This window comes from Crinia signifera, chromosome 5, assembly GCF_055691185.1.
Source record: "Crinia signifera chromosome 5, ASM5569118v1, whole genome shotgun sequence".
NCBI lineage: Eukaryota > Metazoa > Chordata > Amphibia > Anura > Myobatrachidae > Crinia > Crinia signifera.
The window spans coordinates 22333171-22354121 of NC_139221.1; the positions used below are offsets into that span (position 1 = coordinate 22333171).

Sequence of the window (20951 nt, forward strand, 5' to 3'; positions counted from 1 at the left end):
ACCCTCGCATCGCTTGCTTCGCTCGCGATGCTTCGGGCACGGTGGCTCGCTTCGCTCGCCACAGCTTTAATAACCTCCTCCACGCCCTAGTGGATGGTAGGGCATGAAATACCGCCTGTCGGCACATGTCGGCTCAAAAAACAGTGAAAAACCCCATGTCGACCTTATGACCAGTCGACCTTCCTCATGTCGACCTTTATGCAAATTCGACCTTAAGTCATGTCGACCTTGGCCCATGTCGACCTTAAGTCAGGTCGACCTTCCTGCCAGTCGACCTAGTGGGGTCGACCTAATGACTGTAGACCTAAGTTAATTCTAATAGATGACCGCTTCCCGTTTTAAGAGAGGAAGAGGCCCGTGTACAGCCTCCTCTGTGCGGGGACCCTCCTCACTAGCCTGCAGCGCTGTACAGCCTGAGCACTAGAGGCTCAGAATAAAAAAAAAAAAAACATGTATGGATTTTTCTACTGCACGTGCATAAAACATTGAGAAAATGGCCGCACCGTGACCACACACGCTGCACACATTTTACATAAATACACCAGTGAGCCTGTCCCTTCCCTGCAGCATCATTACATGTGAGCCCGCAGCAGTTTCTACAGTTGGTGTCTGACTACTGCACAGACCTAACGGCTGAAGAGGAGGAAAACAAGATGGAGGTTGCAATGGGAGATGGAAGGCCAGGTACGGTAGCCCATGAATGCTGGACCGCTTTATGTCTGCCCTACAATTTAAGTTTGAGCTAGGAGATACCCCTTTCTAAGTATGTATTCAATTAGAAGAGGGAAATAGTTCCCTCAGCCCCATATCCCGCAGTAATCGTGTGGTGGAGCACAGATTCGGGAGCAATGACATTACTGTACATAGTGAGCCTGCAAGTTGCCCCGAGGGGGTACTTAATGCAGTTTTCTGTACACACCCTCCTGAGGTGCAAAAAGAAATCCACCTCAGGCTGTAATTGTGTAGCTCCAGGTAATTAACCAGGGACCTAAACGCTTACACTAATGGTGCCCATACACTTGTGCGATCGGAATCGCAATGTGATGTCCCATCGCATCCTATGGTGCCCAAGAGCTTTTTTTCCAGCACCCAATGTCACATGTCACCTGCGATGGCACATCGGGGGCTGGAAGAGGGCTGGTGGCGGGCGGGCAGTGTAGCGGAGCGGTCGGCTGGCCTAAAGCGGTGGTCAGCGGATGGCAGCAAAATTTGAAAGAAAAAAAAACATTTCAGAACAATGGGAGGCCCTCTGATGGCTGAGAGAGGTCTCATCCAATCAGAGGGCTCACATTTAGGCGGCCGCTGATTGGCTGAGAGAGCTCTCTCTCAGCCAATCAGAGGACCACCCAGTGTTTTGTTATTTTTTAATTCATATTCTGCCGCCCGCCACTGACTACCGCCGCAGGCCAGTCCTTCTGTCACCTGCTCCGCGACACCACCGCCCACCACCAGGACTCCTTCTGCGTGCCGATCGCATTGAGAGTGATCGCATATGGTTTTAACCACTTGCGATCCCTCATGCAATTCAATAAATGTTATGTGCAGCACATGGCTATCAGCGCGACATTATTATAATTTTATTATTATAATTTTATTTATAAGGCGCCACAAGTGTTTCGCAGCGCCGTACAAAGGAACAATACAGGGAGACAAAACTTGGCATAACATTGAATAAATAACAAAAATACAGTACAAATAAAAGAGCACCACAGTTCAATACACATTACAGCTTAAATGTAAGTAGTGAGGACCCAATCAACATACAACTAGAGGCTTGAGGCCAATGATGGAGATAAGTATGAAGATGGTCACTGGGTGTTGGAGTAAAGGAGAGCAGTGAGTGAAATGTGAAGAGAAGTGGGCTTTGACAACAGGAGGGAAGAGGGCCCTACTCGGAGGAGCTTACAATCTAGTAGGAAGGGGAGACAGACAGATTACAAGAGGTGCAAGCGAGGGGTTGGTGGTTAGATAGCAGGATGTAAACAGGCAAGGGGTCAGAGAACCAGCTGGTTTATGCAGTGGAAGGGTACGCTTTGATGAAAAGGTGAGTTTTCAGTGCCCGTTTGAAGCTTTGCAAGGTCGGGGAGAGTCTAATGGAGCGAGGGAGTGCGTTCCACTGACATTCGACCAACGGGTCTGCGCATCACATTGGGTGACAACTTTTGATACAATGCTTTGATTTATCGCACAGATTGATCAAAATGGAAGGATTGTATGCACGATCGCCCTAGTGTACGCGCACCATAAGTCCTGCAGCTATTTGATTATGGTATAAGGGACAATTTGAACAAGATCCCTTACCCAGTGGAGGCAAAGGGGCCTGGGATGGTATAACAGAGTGTTCCTGGGATATAACACACCCTGAGTGGAAGGGGGTGTTTGCAAGAAGCAAACCAAAAGACAAATGTGCCTTTTTGGGCGCACTCCTTATTATGTAAATTTGATTTGGTTATTACATTAAAACATAACTTTTAATGGACTTAATCTAAAATATACGGAGCATTCGTCAGTTTTTAATCAGTCATTTAGTACATTTTCATTTGAAACACCCCCTTCCACTCAGTTACAAATACTGAATGTGTTGGGCGCACCACCAATCCAAGACTACAATAAGTAGTCCAACATATTGGTTATACCGATGTTTATCGTAAAATGCAATAAATTCTGTGCGGATCCACACCCCCTCTCTTTGCATCATTATGACACACCCTGCAAGGCTCCAAATATTGTGCTGGGTAAGGTCCTGGTCAACCAAGGTGATGTAGCAGTCAGGCTGACACACGGATTTAATAAAGGGAATTTTTTAATCAATATTCCAGTTTCACTGGACAATACCTCTCCACACAGAATCACAGGGGACATAATTAGATCCACCTGTGGATCTTTGAAAATGTGCCTGAATAATGAGTGCACCTGCCGGGTCACCTGGAAAACGTGCACTGTTGGGGGTACTTGAGGACCAGGGTTGGGAACCACTGCTCTAAGGAAACCATTTATCATTTAATACTTGTGGCTCTCCCCCGAATGTATCTAGGAGGAGCCTCTGAAACCTGCTGCGGTCCCTACTGCTCCCCTTGCAGTCGCATCCTCTATAACTTCTATGCGAAATGCAATGCTGTCTGATGTATCAATATCAGGCAGCATCGCGTGAGGTCCTGAGGTTACCGCCATTCTGAGATGGCGGTAGCCCATTGTAGCCTTTTGACTATTTACCTCACTGCCGGAGGGGTAGCACTGACCATGCATATTAGGACACACTCCTTTCGGAGCCCTTGTCCCTGCGTCTGCCCAAACATACATCTTGCCATTAGGATTGCATATTAAAATGCGATCCTGGGCGGTAAGGTCCCACCCAGATTGCATTATATCTCTCTGCACGCTTAACATCTGCCCCACCTGCAACACAGCATGGTACACACTTACCGATCATCAACAAGTGTTGTGTCTGTCACAACTGGGTGGGCATTTACATATGCCCTTCCAATTTAAAGGTCAGTCACTGGCGGTCTCTGTACAGGCGGTTGCACCCTACACACAGCCAGGTGCACCGATATATCGGCAGATTTATATTGGCCATCACATATATAAGAAATACAAAAGATAATGAGCGCTGATTAGGGTATTCCACACTGCAGCTGTACCAAAAGGGGAAATTACCTAAACCCCTTGAAGTAAATCAAGCAAAAAGAATATGGTACATCGCTGTGTTGAATATAAATGTAATTTATTTAAAAAGTATACAATTTCATGGCCACAATAGACAGACAAGACTCACAACACATATAAAGTTGTTAGTCCATTCCCATCTCAACCAAAACTGGTTAGTAGTTTGCTGCATGCATGCAAGCGTTTTGTTAGTTATATATCCAAAGCTTAGATTGATTTTAGCTTGAGGATTAATTTTTGTTATGCATATGCAAAGATATAGTATACTTAGGTTTGTCACCAGTCTTGAGGCAGGGATGGGGTGTTTCTTTCAGGCTTTTGTAGAAACCACGATGTTTGTCTCCGACCGTTGGTGCAGTCCTATTGTACGGTCATATCAAAGAACAGTAGGTTGGTATCTGATTGTAGCCAAGAAGATGTCCCCTCTATCCTCTACGCGTTTCTCCGCCTCGATAACCGTGTCAGCGGCTTCCTCAGGAGTGGAATGGTGCTGTTAGGTGACTTCCGCCTTTTATGGTGGATTATCGTAATCTGCGCATGCGCCCGCCGTGCGGGTCAAGCCTCTGTTTCATTCTAATCCTTATTGCCGCGTTACTTCCGGCTAGATAGTGCCGCGTCGTTTCCGGCTGCATCATCACGGCTATAGCCGCTCACCATGCACACGTAACCAACCTTTATTACGCAGCGTTTACTTTCTTGTAATCCCGTGGTTGCCACGGTAACAGGATCTGTTTGTATTCCATTGCAATCTCGGCAGGTGGGTGTATTCTCCGTTTTATAAGGAGATATATAACGCAGACATATTATTTACTATCTGAATCGCCAATCAGTCCATTCGTGGTGGGGAATTTCACATTTAACACATAACATTTATTTAAAAAGCATATTAAGACATTACTAGTCACTTTATAAATAGAGCGAGATATGACAGTGAATCAATTTCATCCAATAGATTCCAAAGAGCGATGTTTAGCATAAAAATAAGTCAATCTATATAGACTACCTACTCCAACCATATATTTATGGGGAGAATGTACATAGACATTGGTAAAGTACAATAAATGAATAGATCGATAAATAGATCAACAATTCATCAAATATGAATTATTGATTACACAAATAGGAAGATTATGTTTTGTATATCTATTCTGTGTACACATAAAATACATTTCATAAAAATAAAAATAAATCACATATATGTCTGCACTCACATATATGGGGTGCACACACATTGACAGGCTCAAGATATATCTGCCTGTGTCACACACATCTGTGTAATACAGTTACTGCTGTGGCACACCCTGGAGTGGTTATATTTATGAGAAACAGGACAGCATAGATAACCATTAGGACAGACAGCCTCCTCCAGTTGCTTGCTCTGGGGTGGTGAATGATATATCACAATTATGTGCTTACAACATGCCTGCAACACACCACTAAGCAATATAACATAAGCCACTAGAATTCACTGCACTGCAGCTGTTTGGACTACAAGTCCCACAATGCACTGCCAAGCAAAGAGACTCTCTCAAGAGGCTAAAGGCATGATGGGAATTGTGGTCCAGCCAGCGAGTCTGTCATCCGTGGCACCTGCTACCCCGCCTCCCATGGGAACTCCAGGCAGCCAATCACCATTCGATCTGCCTATATCCTGCGTTCCCGCCCAGAGCAGCCGCTCTGCCATTGGCTGGTGAGTTTCCTTTGTCACATTTAATTGGTCAGTGTTGAGGCACATTTACGTCACTCAGGCAGGGGTTGGGCATGTGGGTGGTTGTATTGTGGTAGCACAACTTTCGCAAGTAATGTATGGGTTAATTAATATATGAGGTGCATGGCTGCTGCAGAGGTCATTGTCCAGGTAAGGAGTAATGCAGGGCAGGCAAAGGCTGCAATTCTGCATTACAAATACCGGCATGCCTTCTACTGTCAGGAAGGGAGTGCTGGGACTTGCAGTTCTGCGATTGCTGGGAATCCCTGGCTATGGGTGCAGTCAGCTCAGCTGCACTGGTCCGTGCACTCTAGCTACAGCTCTGTCTACTTGTGTTATATCAGTGATGGCTAACCTTGACACTCCAGCTGCTGTTGAACTACACATCCCAGCATGCCCTGCATCAGTTTTAGCATGGCCAAATAGTAAAACTGTAGCAGGGCATGCTGGGATGTGTAGTTCAACAACAGCAGGAGTGTCAAGGTTAGTCATCACTGTGGAATATAATGTTATGTATAGAAATGAAGAGGTAGATTTACTAAAGCTTTTAAAAATTAAATAGCTGCTGTTGCCCATAGCAACCTATCAGATTCTGTCCTACATTTGCAAATGTCATCCACCAGTCTCTAGACTTCTTCTAACTGCCCTTTTTTTGTGGGAAGGTCCTCTGTCCCCTGGTGCTCTGCTCAGCATGCATTCAGCGTCTATTTCTGTGGGCTGGGGGCATGGCCAGCATAGGGGCAAAATGGGGGCGTGGCCTTACAGGAGTGACAAGATTTTTATGCCCCAAATGTCGGCTGTGCGCCGGGGCCCATCCTTGCTTCATCCTAAAGTTGGGAGGTACGCTATGCTGGGTGCAGGGATCTGAGTGATATATCTGTACTTCTTGGCCACAGTAGGATGCAACTCCGGCAATATGCGCACCACACTCCCATGATTCTCCCACAAGATGCCTGATGGAAATCCGGAACCTTCCGTTTTCTGCTCGCTGAGAGAAGCAGCCACGATGTGTCGGAGCTGGAGTGACCACTGCAGCCATTTTGCTCCTGTTTGCACCGCTGCTGCCAAATCATTCCACGTTCACAGTCTGTCATCACATTGTTATACCCATTACACCTCATTAGTCCGGGATACGGTCACTAAGTCGACAAGCATTTGGTTGACACGATGGAAGGTCGACATGACTGAAGGTCAACATGGGTTAGGTCGACAGGTCATTAGGTTGACACAAGCATTAGGTTGACATCGGGGTTTTCACCTTTTTTTTTTTTTGAGCCGACGTGCTGACATGCGGAATTTCATGCCCTGCCTTCCACTAGGGCGTGGTGGGAGAACAAAATAGTGTGCTGAGCGTAGCGAGGCACCTTTCCTGAAGCATGGTGAGGGCAGCTGTGCTACGTTTCAGTGTCCATGTCGACTGTCGACATTTGGGACAAAAAAGGGTACTTGTGAGTTATCCGGGCTGCCGATTTTTTGATTGTATGCCTTAAGTTAAGGCATACAATCAGATGCGATGCGATATCGCATCGCATCGCATGCGACCATCGGATGCGATGACCCGATTTTTCCATAGGAATCAATGTTAAAATTGACTGAGTCCATTTTAACATGGAATTCAATGGGAAAAAGGGGTCCTTTTCATACCCCTACTATCCAAGTGGGCATGGAGTTGGATATAAACCTGTGGCGAGCGTAGCGAGCCACCGAGCCCGAAGCGTGGCGAGGGGACGGTATTCTGTGTCCCCTCGCGGGGCTCGCTACGCTCGCCACGCTTCGGGCTCGGTGGCTCGCTACGCTCGCCACAGGTTTATATCCAACTCCATGCCCACTTGGATAGTAGGGGTATGAAAAGGACCCCTTTTTCCCATTGAATTCCATGTTAAAATGGACTCAGTCCATTTTAACATTGATTCCTATGGAAAAATCGGGTCATCGCATCGCATCCGATGGTCGCATGCGATGCGATGTGCCCGATCCGACCCGATTTAGAAATCGGCAGCCCGGATAACTCACAAGTACCCAAAAAAGTGAAAAACCCCATGTCGACCTTTTGACTGTTAACCTTTCCCATGTCCATCTAATGCTTGTGTCAACCTAGTGACCTGTCAACCTTCAGCCATGTTGACCTTCCTGCATGTCGACCTTCAGTCACGTCGACCTTAATACATGTTGACCTAGTTGCTGTCCATACCCATTAGTCCCTGAATACCCTTTCTCTTCTTATACTGATTCATCCTACTCCAGCTTGGTAGGCCTCAAAGCTAATATGCATAAAATAATGGTCATAATAATTTGGCCACTCAATGGGGCATATCCAAAGGGACAAGAGGATTACCAGGGGGTAGACATGCTCCCAATACCCACGGTATCCAATTTATTTAAGAAAAAAATGGGCACAGGGTTTGCTGCATATGTGCCAGGAGGGTACCCAGAAATCTCACCGATGAGCAGATGCGATGACGAGTTTAATCTTACAAGAATATTTGAATGTTGGAGAGCAAACTCGATTTCCTGACATCGACTGTGACGTATGACGATTCATCATTATGATCTGGAATCCAAACCACAGTCCAGTGTGGGACGTTGCCCATATCAATCAGATTCTGGCTATCATTCTCTAAAATGCAATAGGGATATGATAGACGGAACATCATATGTCTGCATAACATAACAACCTTTAGTAAATTTCACCCATAGCATATGACCCCTTTGAAACTATTTTATTTAGTAAAGGGAATTGGCTGATCTGCATCTGACAAAATAAAAATATGAAAAGCATGTTGTAATATTCTGGTAATAAAGGAGTTTATTGCTCCAAATCAATGTTTTAATTGGAAGTAGATTACAGATTAGCCATAGACAAAGTAAGTGAGCGGTAGACAGAAAAATAGCTTATTTGTAGTTTGGTGCCTGCAGCTTTATGTACCCCTGGGGTATGACTGGACTTATACCCCTGGGGTATGACTGGACTTAGCTTCAGTTTTGTTCTTGTTGGTTTAAAACGCAGGAATGGCAAAGAAGGAAGCAGGTCCGAAACACCTGTGCAGCCGCCAGAAAGCCATTGACCACCTGTTAAAGTGTTACGGCTCAAAAACTCCAAGAAAATGCAAAAAGGTTGAATCTCAACATGGGTCTGTGACAAATCACACGGGCAGGTAAGTGTTGGTGTCTGTTTGCAGTATACACGCACCCTCTTGCGTAATTCTCTGTATACCCACCTGCTGGATCATGCTTGCCAGAGAAACTAGTAGTTCTGAAGTGTATTCGGGCAGTACAGTGGTCTCCTCATATGCCTAGCAGCTATATGACATACTGCGCAAGGCGTTGGCCGTGACTGAGCTGCTCCAAGCTCTGCGGCGTACTCACTGGGTACTAGAGACGGGCGCCAGATGACTGCCCGACAGTCGGGATTTCGACGGTCACTGCTCCGACATCAGAATCCCGACTGTTTAAATGCCTGACAGTCGGGATCCCGGCTGACAGGGGCTATTCTCCCTTGTGGGGGCCCAAGCCCCCCATAGAGGTATAATAGAGCATGTGGAGTGCGAAGCGAGCCCACAAGGGGCTTCTTTGTGCTCGCCTCCCTGTTAGAGCACCGGCAGTCCGGATTCCGAACACAACTGCAGCATCGTCGCGCTTCTTACGCAGATTCACACTGTTGTCACTAGGCAAGCCAAAAATAAGCTTGTAAAATGTATAGAGAAATTAGAGTCTAAACTGGGAATATTTTCTTATCCCGATGTATAATCTGATTAACACCATCCTTTATTGTACTTAATTACCACTATGTTTCATTGCAGTGACCCTCTTTCTCCATCCCGGCACTTGGAACAGCGTCTCAGACCTCGCACCTGTGATGCCTGCAGGGTCTGTGCGACTGCGGGTCTTAGTAAATCTGCGCAGGACGTTGCTACACTTCTGCCATTACACCAGAAGCAGCGCCGTCCCCACTACTCCGCCAAAGCCGACCAAAACCAGCCGAAAGCCAGTCCCAAATCTAATGCAGCCAACAAGGTAAAACCTGGACAATCTACCTAAGGGCCTAGTAGCCAATAGCGGCACAGTGGACCAATCAGTGGACCAATCAGTATCATGCAGTCCCTGGGGGTATTTATTTGTACAATCTTTGGGCTCATAGGAGTAAATTTACTTGCGTAAAAATGTGATACCAAAAGCAAAACATCATTGCTGTTTTTAATTTTGGGGTTACACCAGCAGAGAAGTGGCCGCTGCCCCCCACTACACAACCCATTCTGTATATTTCCACTCCGAGATCAGAGGTATCTGTGTTCTATGATTACACTGATCTGGATACATTTAAGCATCGCACATGCTGGGCATCGGGGGTAAGGATGGTATAACTCTCCGTCAGGTCGTTTTTCCAACATCAGAACCCCAACTGTTAGGAGCCCGACGTGGGGGTGAACGCAATCAAGCTTCCTGCGGGCTCCTGCGCTCGTCTCCTATTCTATTCTCCCTCTATGGGAGTCGCGGACCCCCGCCTGGGAAAATAGCCCCTGTAAATTGGGATTGCCCGGAGGTTAGCGCCCTGCCCTAAAAAAAATCCTAGTAAACACTAGAAGATGGTCTACAAAATATAAAGGTGGGAGTAAGGTGCATGAGCAGACGTTGGCACTAGCTAAAGCTGGCTACACACTGGAGCAATATCAGGCCAGTTTGCTGTTTCCTAAACACTGTCGTTCAAATTCGCAATATGTATTATAGAACAACTGCACATGCACAGCGAAGACAGTAGCATATGGATCTAATTCGCAATCCCTCTCGCATGTTTGATTGACAGGAAGCTGCCGTTTGCGGGTGGTAACCAAGTCATTTCCTGGGAGTGTCAGGATAAACACAGATGAACCCAGGCATTTTCAGGGTGGGTCTGTGACCTCAGCTCCGACCTCTATCAGCCTGTCTCTGTCGCATAGCTGTGGAAGGGTCAGAGCTACTCAAATTTGCACGGACCGAGTAAATCATTAGATGGGGAGTGAATTGCGTAAGGATTTGCGGGGAATTGCGAATAACGATCCACGTGCAATTCTTTCGCAGATTTGCACAGAGCGGGTGTTTTTTTTTCTGTCTGGGCGGCAGCTATCTACTAGCAGTCACCTGCAAATGTGTAGATGAGTGATCAAGTTTGAATCAGGCCCAATGTGAACGGGTGATTGCCCACTCCCACGGATGCTAGGTTGGATGCACTGCACATCAAAATAGCAATAATGCTGGAAACCTTGTTTATACTATTGAGGGGTGGAACAAGATCGTTTTTGCTTTCTTTAAAATAGTTCCAGTGTGTTCTCTGACTATGAGATCGAGTGCATTGTTTAGGTGTTGCTCCAGTGTGTGCCCAGCTCAATGTGTTTAAGACAAGGCGACATATGTGAAATAGTGTCCAGATTCACCGGAGGTGTAGGGTGCTGGCCAAACTTGGGGGCCCTTTTAGTAAGGATCGCATTTCTAATGTGATCTGGGGCGGGATCATACATCCCAGGATCACATTGCCATATGCGATCCTAATGGGGGGATACATCAGTGAGCACAGGCAGGGGGAGGGTCTATGAAAGGAGCCTGTCCCTGTGACGTGCTCAGCCGGGTGCCATGCAGGATTACCGCTGACCGCGCAGTCAGCGCTGCCCCGCCAGAGCTGCTGTAAGCCGCCTATAGGCTACAATGAACTACCCCTATCTCAGAGCGGCGGTAGCTCCGGGAACCCGATATTGGTACATCGGCAGCATCGCATCCCCATAGAAACCTATGGAAGATGTGGCTGTGAGCTGGCAGGAGGATTCGTAGAAGGTATTGGGGATTCCTCTTGCGGTCCCTCCTAGATACATTCCGGAAGTACTTAATATTTGTGGCTAACTCCAGAAAACACCCGTTTTAGCCGCAAATATTCTATGGTAAATCTGCTCCTTGGGCTTTTTTTGAAAGCATGGATGCTATTACATACCCCCTAGACAGTCTTTAATTTTATTTTTTCCGAATTATACAAGACACTTTAATCCCATTTCTCTCTCTTTCCTCAACCCTCGGGACACCTCTCTCATCCCTCAGCCATTAATATGCAATGAAAAGAAGATTTAATGTATGGTTTACAAATTAATGCGTTGATTTATCATGTAGCTTTTCCTGGACAGTGACGATCCTCCCGTACTTCTTGGTTATGTTATAAGCACTTTGATGTCATACCTGTATTTCTATGTTTCTTTTCTTTCAGCTTCCGCCTGCCAAAAAGCCACGTGCCGCAAATCGTTCTACCGGGGTGCAAAGTTCCACATCATCTCGTAGCTCCAGCCCTCGCTCCGGGCTGTCAGGTACAACAGAGATGGGATTTCTTATATAATTATTATATTGTCATGGAGGAGGATCGGTGGTGGCTGCAGCATAGACCACATACAGCGTGGAGGGGGAAGGGGCGGCAGATTAATATATAAGCCGTATAATACCTTTAATATTGCTTTTAAAATGTGCGGTGGCTGTCTGTCTCCTGGGATCGTCGGCGCTGCCGAGCACCCGAGACGGATCGCTCGGCTTCTCCTTCCTGTAGACGTTTATTTATATAAATCTCTTTTATTATAACCTTTAAATTTCTCCCTAAGAGCCAGCGTTGCTCTGCAGCCCAGGCCTTCACGCTCTTGGCTGCTTTAAAATACATTTATTTCCGTCATCAGGACCAGTCATTAATCCTGCACATGCTGTGGTAGCAGGACACTATTCCAGCAAGGTTAACCCCCTCCTGCCACTGAATCCACTTTTCACCGTGTGAGTGGAAGTACCCGAATACATCCCGTCACTGGGACAGAGATCATTTGATGTTTTTTTTCCCCTTTCGTAAATAAGTCAGACGCTTTTATTTCCGTCAGTGTCCGCCAAAGAGGGGGCTGGGCGCTGACGTCATGTGATTGCCCAGCATTTTCATGGGGACCCCCACTAAACACTGGGCATTCCCTGCTCCGGCCCCTGCCCGATTCAAATACGTGCATGCGCAGAGACGACGTACCATCGGCCCCCATCACGCATATGCTGGGAACCAGTCAGTATTGAATCACCCCCATTGTGTCATGGGACTTTCCTCCTGCAGTACTGCAACTGCCAGACTGAAAACACTAAATTGGGAAATTGCTCCAGACCTGATTAACCCATAAGCTGCAATTGGTAGGGCTTCTGGTGGCTTGGCAGAATGCATATTCTAAAGGTGCATACACATTGTACAATTTTTTGACCAATTTGGTTGAAAGACCTTTCCATTGAACCCAGTGTCCTAGACGAAAGATGTTGACGAAAGATATTGACAACAGACTAAAGATCTAGCTACAGTTTATAGGCTCTTTTTGAAAGATATCCAAATTGAGCTGCATGCACAGTTGACGAACAATCTTGATGAACAACTGGCGGGTATGCGCATCATCATTCGTCGTTCGTCTGTCGTCAATATCTTTCGTCCAGGACACTGTGTTCAATGGAAATGTCTTTGAACTAAATTGGTCAAAAAATTGTACAGTGTGTATGCACCTTTACTGTGACTTTTGCTCCCTGCCTTATGTGAAGAGATGAGGGTACTGTAATTGTACTTATGAGCACAGCTCGAGCTGCGGCCACTTGATTGTGCCCCTTTAACTGTACATTTAGTCTTCTGCAGGGCCATTTAGAAAGAAGTACAGCGTTTAATAAGTGTATACACCAGATAGAACTGTAGGGAGGCTCATGTAGTGCACAATGAGTGCTTGAGACCCATATCCCTAAATGCAGATGTAGAATACATGGGATGTGTGGCTGGGTTATGACCGTGCTCAGTGTGATCTGACCAGTAGTATTACCAGGTGTGATTGCTGAATGTAAGGTCTTGCTGCTTATAAGCACCATACAAGTCTTCTTTCCATGAGCAAATTGGCCAGAGTTCCAACAGGGCAGGATAGCGGGTGTCCGAGGGATGGGACGTTCCACTTCCAAGTTGTGCAGACTGTCAACATTCCTCAATCTACAATGTATTGTGTACGGGGCTTCGTCATGGGCGGCTTTACCACCCACCGTAGACAGCGCAGTGGCCCAGCATGGGTTCCTAATGTTCATGACCAGCGTCGTCTGCCCACCGTTATCTGGGCAGATGCAGCTAGCTCAAATCACATCCACATTCAACGGCAGTAGCACCAGACACCTACGCAGCGTTCTTTAGCTTCCATTGGCTATAGGGGTGGAAAACCCACCAGAGTGCCCCCTGTTGGCACAACAACACGGGACACGGCACCTCATGTGGGTTTGTGACATTGTTAATTGGAATTTGGAGGACTGGTAACTTGTGGCGTGGTCCGATGAGTCACGGTTCCAGTTATTTGGGCTGATGGTAGGCTTCCGGTGTATTGCAGACCCCATTGGGTCACTGACGCCAGTTGTCAACATGGTATTTCTATAATGAAGTAGGGTGTGGTCACGTGGCATGTCAATGACTGGTAATGTTGTGGTGCTTGGTGACCATTTGCCCACAACAATGGAATGTTCTAGCAGTGTAATGCACTTGTCCAGAATTGGTTGTAGGAGCAGTTCGACAAACTGTATGGCCTCTATATTCACAGGGCCGTCTTTTCGTATGGGCTTAATGGGCACTTGCTCAGGGGCCCCAGGTGTATAAGGGCCCTATGCTGATAGCTGAGGATCCCCTTTTCCAGGGATAACAGAATTTTGAAAATCAGCCCTGGGGAACTGGAGATATACAACTTCAAAGCAGCAGTCCACATCCGACCTGTTAATTGCAATTCCCAGTCATATTTCTCAGGTTCTCTCTGACTTAGAGTATATTCCAAAAGCTGTGACTCTCCCCTTTCTGACGACACTAGCGGCTTGTCTCTAATATGCCCAGAACCAGAGATATCAGCCTTCCAGCAGCCGGTCCCTGCTCCAGCTCCAAACGTCTGGTGTACAGTTTTATATTTTTGTCAATGGATTGCTCTGGCTCCTGATCTCTGATCCCCAAGTTCCCAGCACCTCCTGAAAGTTGGAACTCTAGGTTTTTATACTATTGAAGGCTAAGAAATCTATTTCCAGATAATGGCGATATCTGCAGTCAAACAAGCTGCCCTTCTATCGGAAAATGACGAATATTATGCCCACTCCATTATGCAAATAAAACACCCCCTACCTCCCTGGAAGTCATTTACAAGGGACCCTTCATTCAGCTCAGTGCCCCCTTCCACACGTTAGTGTTCTCCCTCCCACCACCTGTGCAGTAAAGGAGTAATTAGCAGAAGTTACTGCTCCAGGTCCTACATGTTGTATGGAAGATAGAGCACCCCCTGCCACCCGTGGGACATCAAAGCTGCTGCTGATAGAACCCCCCACCCCTAGGAGGGGAGAAAGGGTAAGGACCCCAGTGCATTGCTTTGCCCAGGGGCCCACACTGCTGTTAAGACGGCCCTGCACATCGCCCGACATGAACCCAACTGAGCATTTTTTAGGTCCCCTTGCACCCAAGATCCTGCACCTACAAACATATGGGAGCTATGGGAAGCTATTAAGACAGCATGGGTGAGATTTAATAGGATGAGAGATTCAGAAAGTGAGAGATTTGGGAAGAAATCTGCTGTTTTTTTTTTTTTTTTAAGCGGCAATCATTTACACTGCAAAACTAGTTTGATTTTGCAGTGTAACTGATTGCCGCTCTAAAAAACCTGGAGATTTCTTCCCAAATCTCTCACTTTTTGAATCTCTCATCCTATTAAATTTCACCCTATGGCAGGGGTTCCCAATCTTTTTTCAATCACGGCACCCTAGAGTATTAGAATTTTTCCAAGGCACCCCATGGCCCCCCAAAAATATATCAAATGAAGTAGACTGTGTTTATATGTGCTTCTTAGGTTCAGCTATGTGGTAAAGGGCAGGATTTGGTTCTGATTGTACATATTTTATGATTGGCAGCCACCAGCACTGGTTTTGTCCAGAAATAATTGATCATAAATAATTTGAATTGGTCCTGGACGACCAACCCGAGGCACCCCTGCAAGTGTCCTGGGGCACCCCAGGGAGCCTAGGCGCACAGTTTGGGAACCACTGCCCTATGGGTCAGTATCTTTCCAGAAGTTCTCTATCCACTTTTGAAATTGATGCCACACTGTGTTGCTGCACTTTACCATGACTTTGGGCTGTTCAGTGTACATTATAATGGGACACTGCCCCCAGTGGTATTAATGTATCCTTTAAATGTATTTGAAAATGTGTCATATCGCTAATGGTGTGCACACACAGTGCGATTTTGGGTAACGATTTTGACTTTATAGTCAAAGCAAATAAGTCAAAATCTCACCGCGTTTGGCCGCATCCGATCCCATGTTTTGGCCCCGAGCCTTCGGAATCAATATTATAAATAGACTGTGCAGCACAGTCTATTTCTATTAGATCCTGAGGAGGGCCACGCCGCTCAAGGCAGCCTGGCTCCTCCCTCCCTGTAAGCCGGATCAATATCAGTGGGCGCCAAATCGCACCGTATGTACCCAGTCTAAGCATGTGATTACCCACCAACATTTTGTTTTTGTTTACCTGTATTGTTTCCTATTCTGGACACAAGTAAAACATATTTTCTCTTTGACTTTCACCTGGCGCCTATAGGATTCAAGATGGAGGCACTACCCGCCGTTCCTGTGCTGCCACAGTCTAAACTCCAACCCATAAGTACCGCCTGCTTCGGCGCACATAACACACCGCGCCCCCACAGCGAGCTGAGGAAGTGGATTGTAGCGTTTGGAGGCGATGTCCAAGCCGCGTTTATGGCGCGTGGACTGCAGAGACTGCAGCTGGCGTATGAGCTGGGGAAAGCGGAAACAGACCAACAAACTGGAAACAGAACCCTTCACAAAAAGCGCTAACGTCAGATTATACCTGGTGTATAGTAAAAGCAGATGCTATTTGTATTTAAATGGAGTATGTTTTTATTTGTAGCCCTTTGTTGAGCACCAAGACGTTCTGCAGCCGTCGCACCCTATCTGTGCAAATCAGTCACTGCTGCAAAGGGGGTTCAATTCTCCTCAATGCAGGCTGTTCGAGAATTTCTGTTTCCAAGATTTTAAAACGGCAATCATTTACAAGCAATAACCGACTTGGTTTGGCCTTGTAAACGATTGCCGCTTTAAAAATAGGGGGAAGACTTGCAGAAGTTCTGCATGTTCTCTAAAGTCAGACTGGTTGTGCTTTTGTACGATGTCACTAATGTCACTGTTGAATTAATTATATCCTTGTTGTGTCAAGTTTGTCAGTTGTCAGTAATGCCAGAACCACGCAGAAGCTGTTCATCTCGCTGTCTCCAGGTCTGAGACTAATTATTCCCGGATGCGCTCAGCATATTATTGCATGTAGATTAGTTTACAGAGAGGAGGATGGTTACGGGCTTAAGAAATGGTGGCACGTTAACACCACTTCTTGGGGACGATTCTGGTTCATTCTTAGTGAGCCGATTTCGGCCCCTGCCCCGATGGTCGACTGCGAACAGCCTTGGAGATGTTACATCTGCCCCACCTGCAGTGCACATGGTTTTGCACATTTTGAGAACAAATTTGTACTGCGATCAGATCTGAATAGGAATGCCAATCCCGGGATCGGGATCACAGGATTTAGGGCATTTTTGGCATGCGCATTTGATCCCCTTCTCATGTGTACCGCTGAGCGGGCCGGGGAGGAGGCGGTTAACTTGAAGTCCGGGCAGACGCAGCGGTGTTTGAACACTGTGTGGTTGCGCAGCGTGACCTCTAACATCAAGCTGCGCTACCTGGCAGCAAGGTTGTGTGGCTGCGTAGCGTGATGTGAGAGATCACATCACGCTGTGCAGCCACACACTGATTCCCACGCCCGGACACCAAGTTACCCGCCTCCTCCACGGTCCGCCAAGTCACCTCGCCTCAAATGCTGCATGCCGCTGGCCCGCCGCACATTTCCTCTATGCTTAGACGTAATTTATTAATTATTGGGCATATCAGGAGGCCAATCCCGGGGTCCCGAATCCCGGAATTGAAAAAATGGCCTGGGCTTGGCCTCCCTAGATCTGACTTTGCGCCATAGCCCAATGGAAAAGGCACTCAGACAGATTAATTCATACAACTGGTGAATTAGTTATCCATATTGAGTGCTTTTTGGGTCACAGCACCGTCCTCAAGGTATTGTGTGGTGAGTATCCCGAGGGGGGCTGTGACCCCAAAAGCACTCGATATGGATAACCAATGCACCAGTTGTAGGAATTAATCTGTCTCAGTGCATCTTCCATTAGACTATTGCATACTATCTTTGAAGTGCACCGGACCACGCTGAGTTAATTTTGTGTCGGCATATTGTGGGCTTAATATGAAGAAATAAACACACTGTCATGAATAAAAAGCAAAGAACCAGCAAATCAGGTTTATGCAGCTTTTATTTTGAAAAACTTTCCATGAGAAGTCCCGGGATCAGCGGCAACAGCCCACGCAATGATCGTTTCATCCAACTCGCTGGTGGATTTCCTCAGGGACTTCTGAGAGAAGGAACCGTCAGCAAGTTGGTTGATTGTCGGGCGGCTGTTGCCGCTGATCCCTGGACTTTATCATGGACTGTATGGGATGCATTCACTAAGATGGCAGTTCTATTGAGGATGATCAGATGATCTTTCTTTTTTATCTAGCACTCTCTAGAAGATTATAGATAGAATCTGATTGGTTTTTATGGGCAACACCCATAGCAACCAACATTTTTCCATCTTGGTAAAAAAAAAATCTATATATAGCTATCACAGTGTTAAACTTTAGGTATGCTACCTGGTGTAACATGGTAAATGCTGAATACCATTGGGACACTTGGTGAACCACACATGCAAGCACCATTGTGCTCTGGAAAATGTGACAGTTGGTGAACTCTCCCTGTGCAACTGCTGGGTGGCCTGGAAACTGTGACAGTTATTTGCAGCCAGCCACAAAGCAAAGCCAAAATTAGACACCTAAAAGGGGTCAAATGTTGCACCCAGCAAATATTTGTCTGGTTGAAATCTGGCACATAAATAAATAACTAAATTATTAGCATAAGTAGGTGGGGATTCGGTACTTGTGTATTATCTGGGCGCCCGATTTTTTAATCTTAAGGCATTGGGGCAGCACGGACGGTGTAATGGTTAGCATTACTGCCTCTCAGCACTGAGGTCATGGGTTCGATCCCCACCATGGCTCTAACTGTGTGGAGTTTGTATATTCTCCCCGTGTTTGCGTGGGTTTACTCCGGGTACTCCGGTTTCCTCCCACAATCCAAAAATATACTGGTAGGCTAATTGGCTTCCAACAAAAATTAACCCTAGAATGTCTGTATGTGAGTGATGTGGTAGGGAATATAGATTGTAAGCTCCACTGGGGCAGGGACTGATGTGAATGTTCAAATATTCTCTGTAAAGCGCTGCGGAATTTGTATGCGCTATATAAGAAACTGTTAATAATTGTACAACCAAAAATCGGTTGCATCGCATGCGACCAGATCGCATGCGATGCAATGCGATTGGACCCGATTTTTAATTGTACAGGCACCCAGATGCCTGATTCCTATGTTAAATGCCCCCCCAGACCCGATTTTTGATTGTACACCCACCCTGATGGGTAATGCCTATGTCAAATGCCTCCCCATTGTTAACGCCACCCCACGATCAACGCCATACCCCCACTATCCACGTCGGCGTGGAGTTGATTTTATATAGTGTGGCGAACCACCGAACCCGAAGAGTGTCGAGCGGACGCGGAATACGAGCCCGAAGCGTGGCGAGGGGACGCGGATTATTTAACATGTATTCCGCGTCCACTCACCACGCTTCGGGCTCATATTCCGCGTCCCCTCGCTGCGCTCGCCACACTATATAAAATCAACTCCACGCCGACGTGGATAGTGGGGGTATGAAAAGGTCGGAGGACACGTACCGCCGCCCCTCGCCACGCTTCGGGTTCACGTTTATCGTGGCGTTGCGTTAACAATGGGGGGGCATTTGACATAATAATTAACCATCAGGGTGGGTATACAATTAAAAATTGGGTCTGGGGGGCATTTAACATTGGATCCAATGTAAAATCGGGTCTGAGGGACCATTTAACATTGGGTCCAATGTAAAAATCGGGTCCATCGCATCGCATGCCATTGTAATGGCATGCGATGCGACTGATTTTTACATTGTACAAGGAACCTCTAAAAAGCCCGAAAATCGTGTCTCATCGCATGCCTTAAGTAGTGGCATGCGATGAAAAAATCGGGCGCCCAGATATTACACAAGTATCGGGGATTCAGATGCATTGAGCCAAGTAACAGCCCCCAATTTCCAACATCTTTATCTCTTTGAATATTACGCTATGGGGGTGATTCAGGCCGAGGTTGGGGGTTAGGGCAGGGGATCTTCCAGTGTTATATGAAAATGCTGGGTGTACCCCTGCGAACGCAGGCATGTCAAAGCCTGCTTGGCGCCCACCCCGAATTCGGCCATCTAGAAGTCTAGATAGAAGTCTACACTAGCAAACAGGACTGAATCATCCCCTATGTGCAGCACACATAGGCAGGACCTGTGCGCGATTCCAGCTTCTCTCATATCAGGCTGACATAAATTATACATGTAAATAGAAACTGGAAAGAAATGTAAGAAAGTGGCTCCAGGCTTTCCGCATTTGCGGCTGTAATGAGATGCATAAATTAATCAAGTATTAATTATAAATACGACCTCGGGTCATTCATTAGCGGCCCCTTCCACTGAAGAGCAAAAGATTAACCAAGAAAGATTTTATTTATATCTGCTGAAATCCTCCAAATGCTTCCTGACTATCAGTGCACAAAGAGCAAAGTGCTTCCGGAGGGTCCAACCAATGGGCGCGCCTCCCCGCTGGACCGATAAGGGGCTGGTTCTCAGGCGCTCGCTGCTGAGACCACATTAGCACTTTCGCTGTATATGCACCTTTAGAAGTCGTGATGGGTCATTGGACGCAGGCCTCCTGGATCCCGTGGGCAGTCTAAGTAAGCTTCAGCTTATGCAGACTGGCCGGTGCCTGTAACTATGTTGACTCGGATCCGAGGTTGTTTCGCAGCATTTAATTCTTGGCTAATGGGTGAAGTGCGGTCTGCGCCCAGATGTTGCCTTTCCAAGAGGTGATACCAAATGCCGACGCTTCCACGCTGACAGGAACTGCATGCTGCAGTGTGACATTAACCTGCAGCACTGGGCTCCTGTCACTGAGAAGGAGCCAGCAATATTGTTAGGTCTTTGATGTAATCCTGGAGCGAGGTTATTGGGGCTTCCCCTGCTAAGCCACGACCCTTAGTGATGTCATCAAAGCTCAGAGGCGTAGGGGTAGAGGGGTAGTGATAAGGGAGGAGAAGTGAGCCAGAGAGGCAACCAATCAGCTGTGTTATGCAAATTACAAATGTAACTTCAGTGCTGATTGGTTGCTATGGACCACAATGTCAGTGGTAAGGCGCTGTGAGACTGGCACTGGCTCTCATCTATTGTACCAGTTTTGTTATAGATGATAGACCGTGTCTAATGGTTGACAGTGACTATGTCGACACCTAAGAATGGTTGACAATGGTGTACAACAAAAAAAACATGAAA

At 46.7% G+C, this 20951-nt stretch overlaps 1 protein-coding gene across 2 annotated transcripts; it reads left to right on the forward strand.

Annotated features, from left to right (window-relative positions):
- Nucleotides 1–640: 640 nt before the first annotated feature.
- LOC146079992 (uncharacterized) lies at nt 641–16284 on the forward strand. Of its 2 annotated transcripts, none has more exons than XM_083186753.1 (5): nt 641–684; nt 8382–8529; nt 9175–9388; nt 11598–11694; nt 15977–16284. In XM_083186753.1, the coding sequence occupies exons 1-5, from the start codon at nt 654–656 to the stop codon at nt 16231–16233; spliced, it is 747 nt and encodes a 248-aa protein (XP_083042879.1). In that variant the 5' UTR covers nt 641–653; the 3' UTR covers nt 16234–16284. The 2 variants fall into 2 exon arrangements, with proteins under 2 accessions (XP_083042879.1, XP_083042880.1); XM_083186754.1 differs by lacking the exon at nt 641–684 and adding an exon at nt 5405–5524.
- Nucleotides 16285–20951: the final 4667 nt, after the last annotated feature.

Coding starts and splice junctions, on each gene's coding strand:
- LOC146079992 (XM_083186753.1), top strand. CDS start 654: ATGGAGGTTGCAATGGGAGATGGAAGGCCAG. Junction 685..8,381: donor AATGGGAGATGGAAGGCCAG/GTACGGTAGCCC, acceptor TTTAAAACGCAG/GAATGGCAAAGAAGGAAGCA. Junction 8,530..9,174: donor GTGACAAATCACACGGGCAG/GTAAGTGTTGGT, acceptor GTTTCATTGCAG/TGACCCTCTTTCTCCATCCC.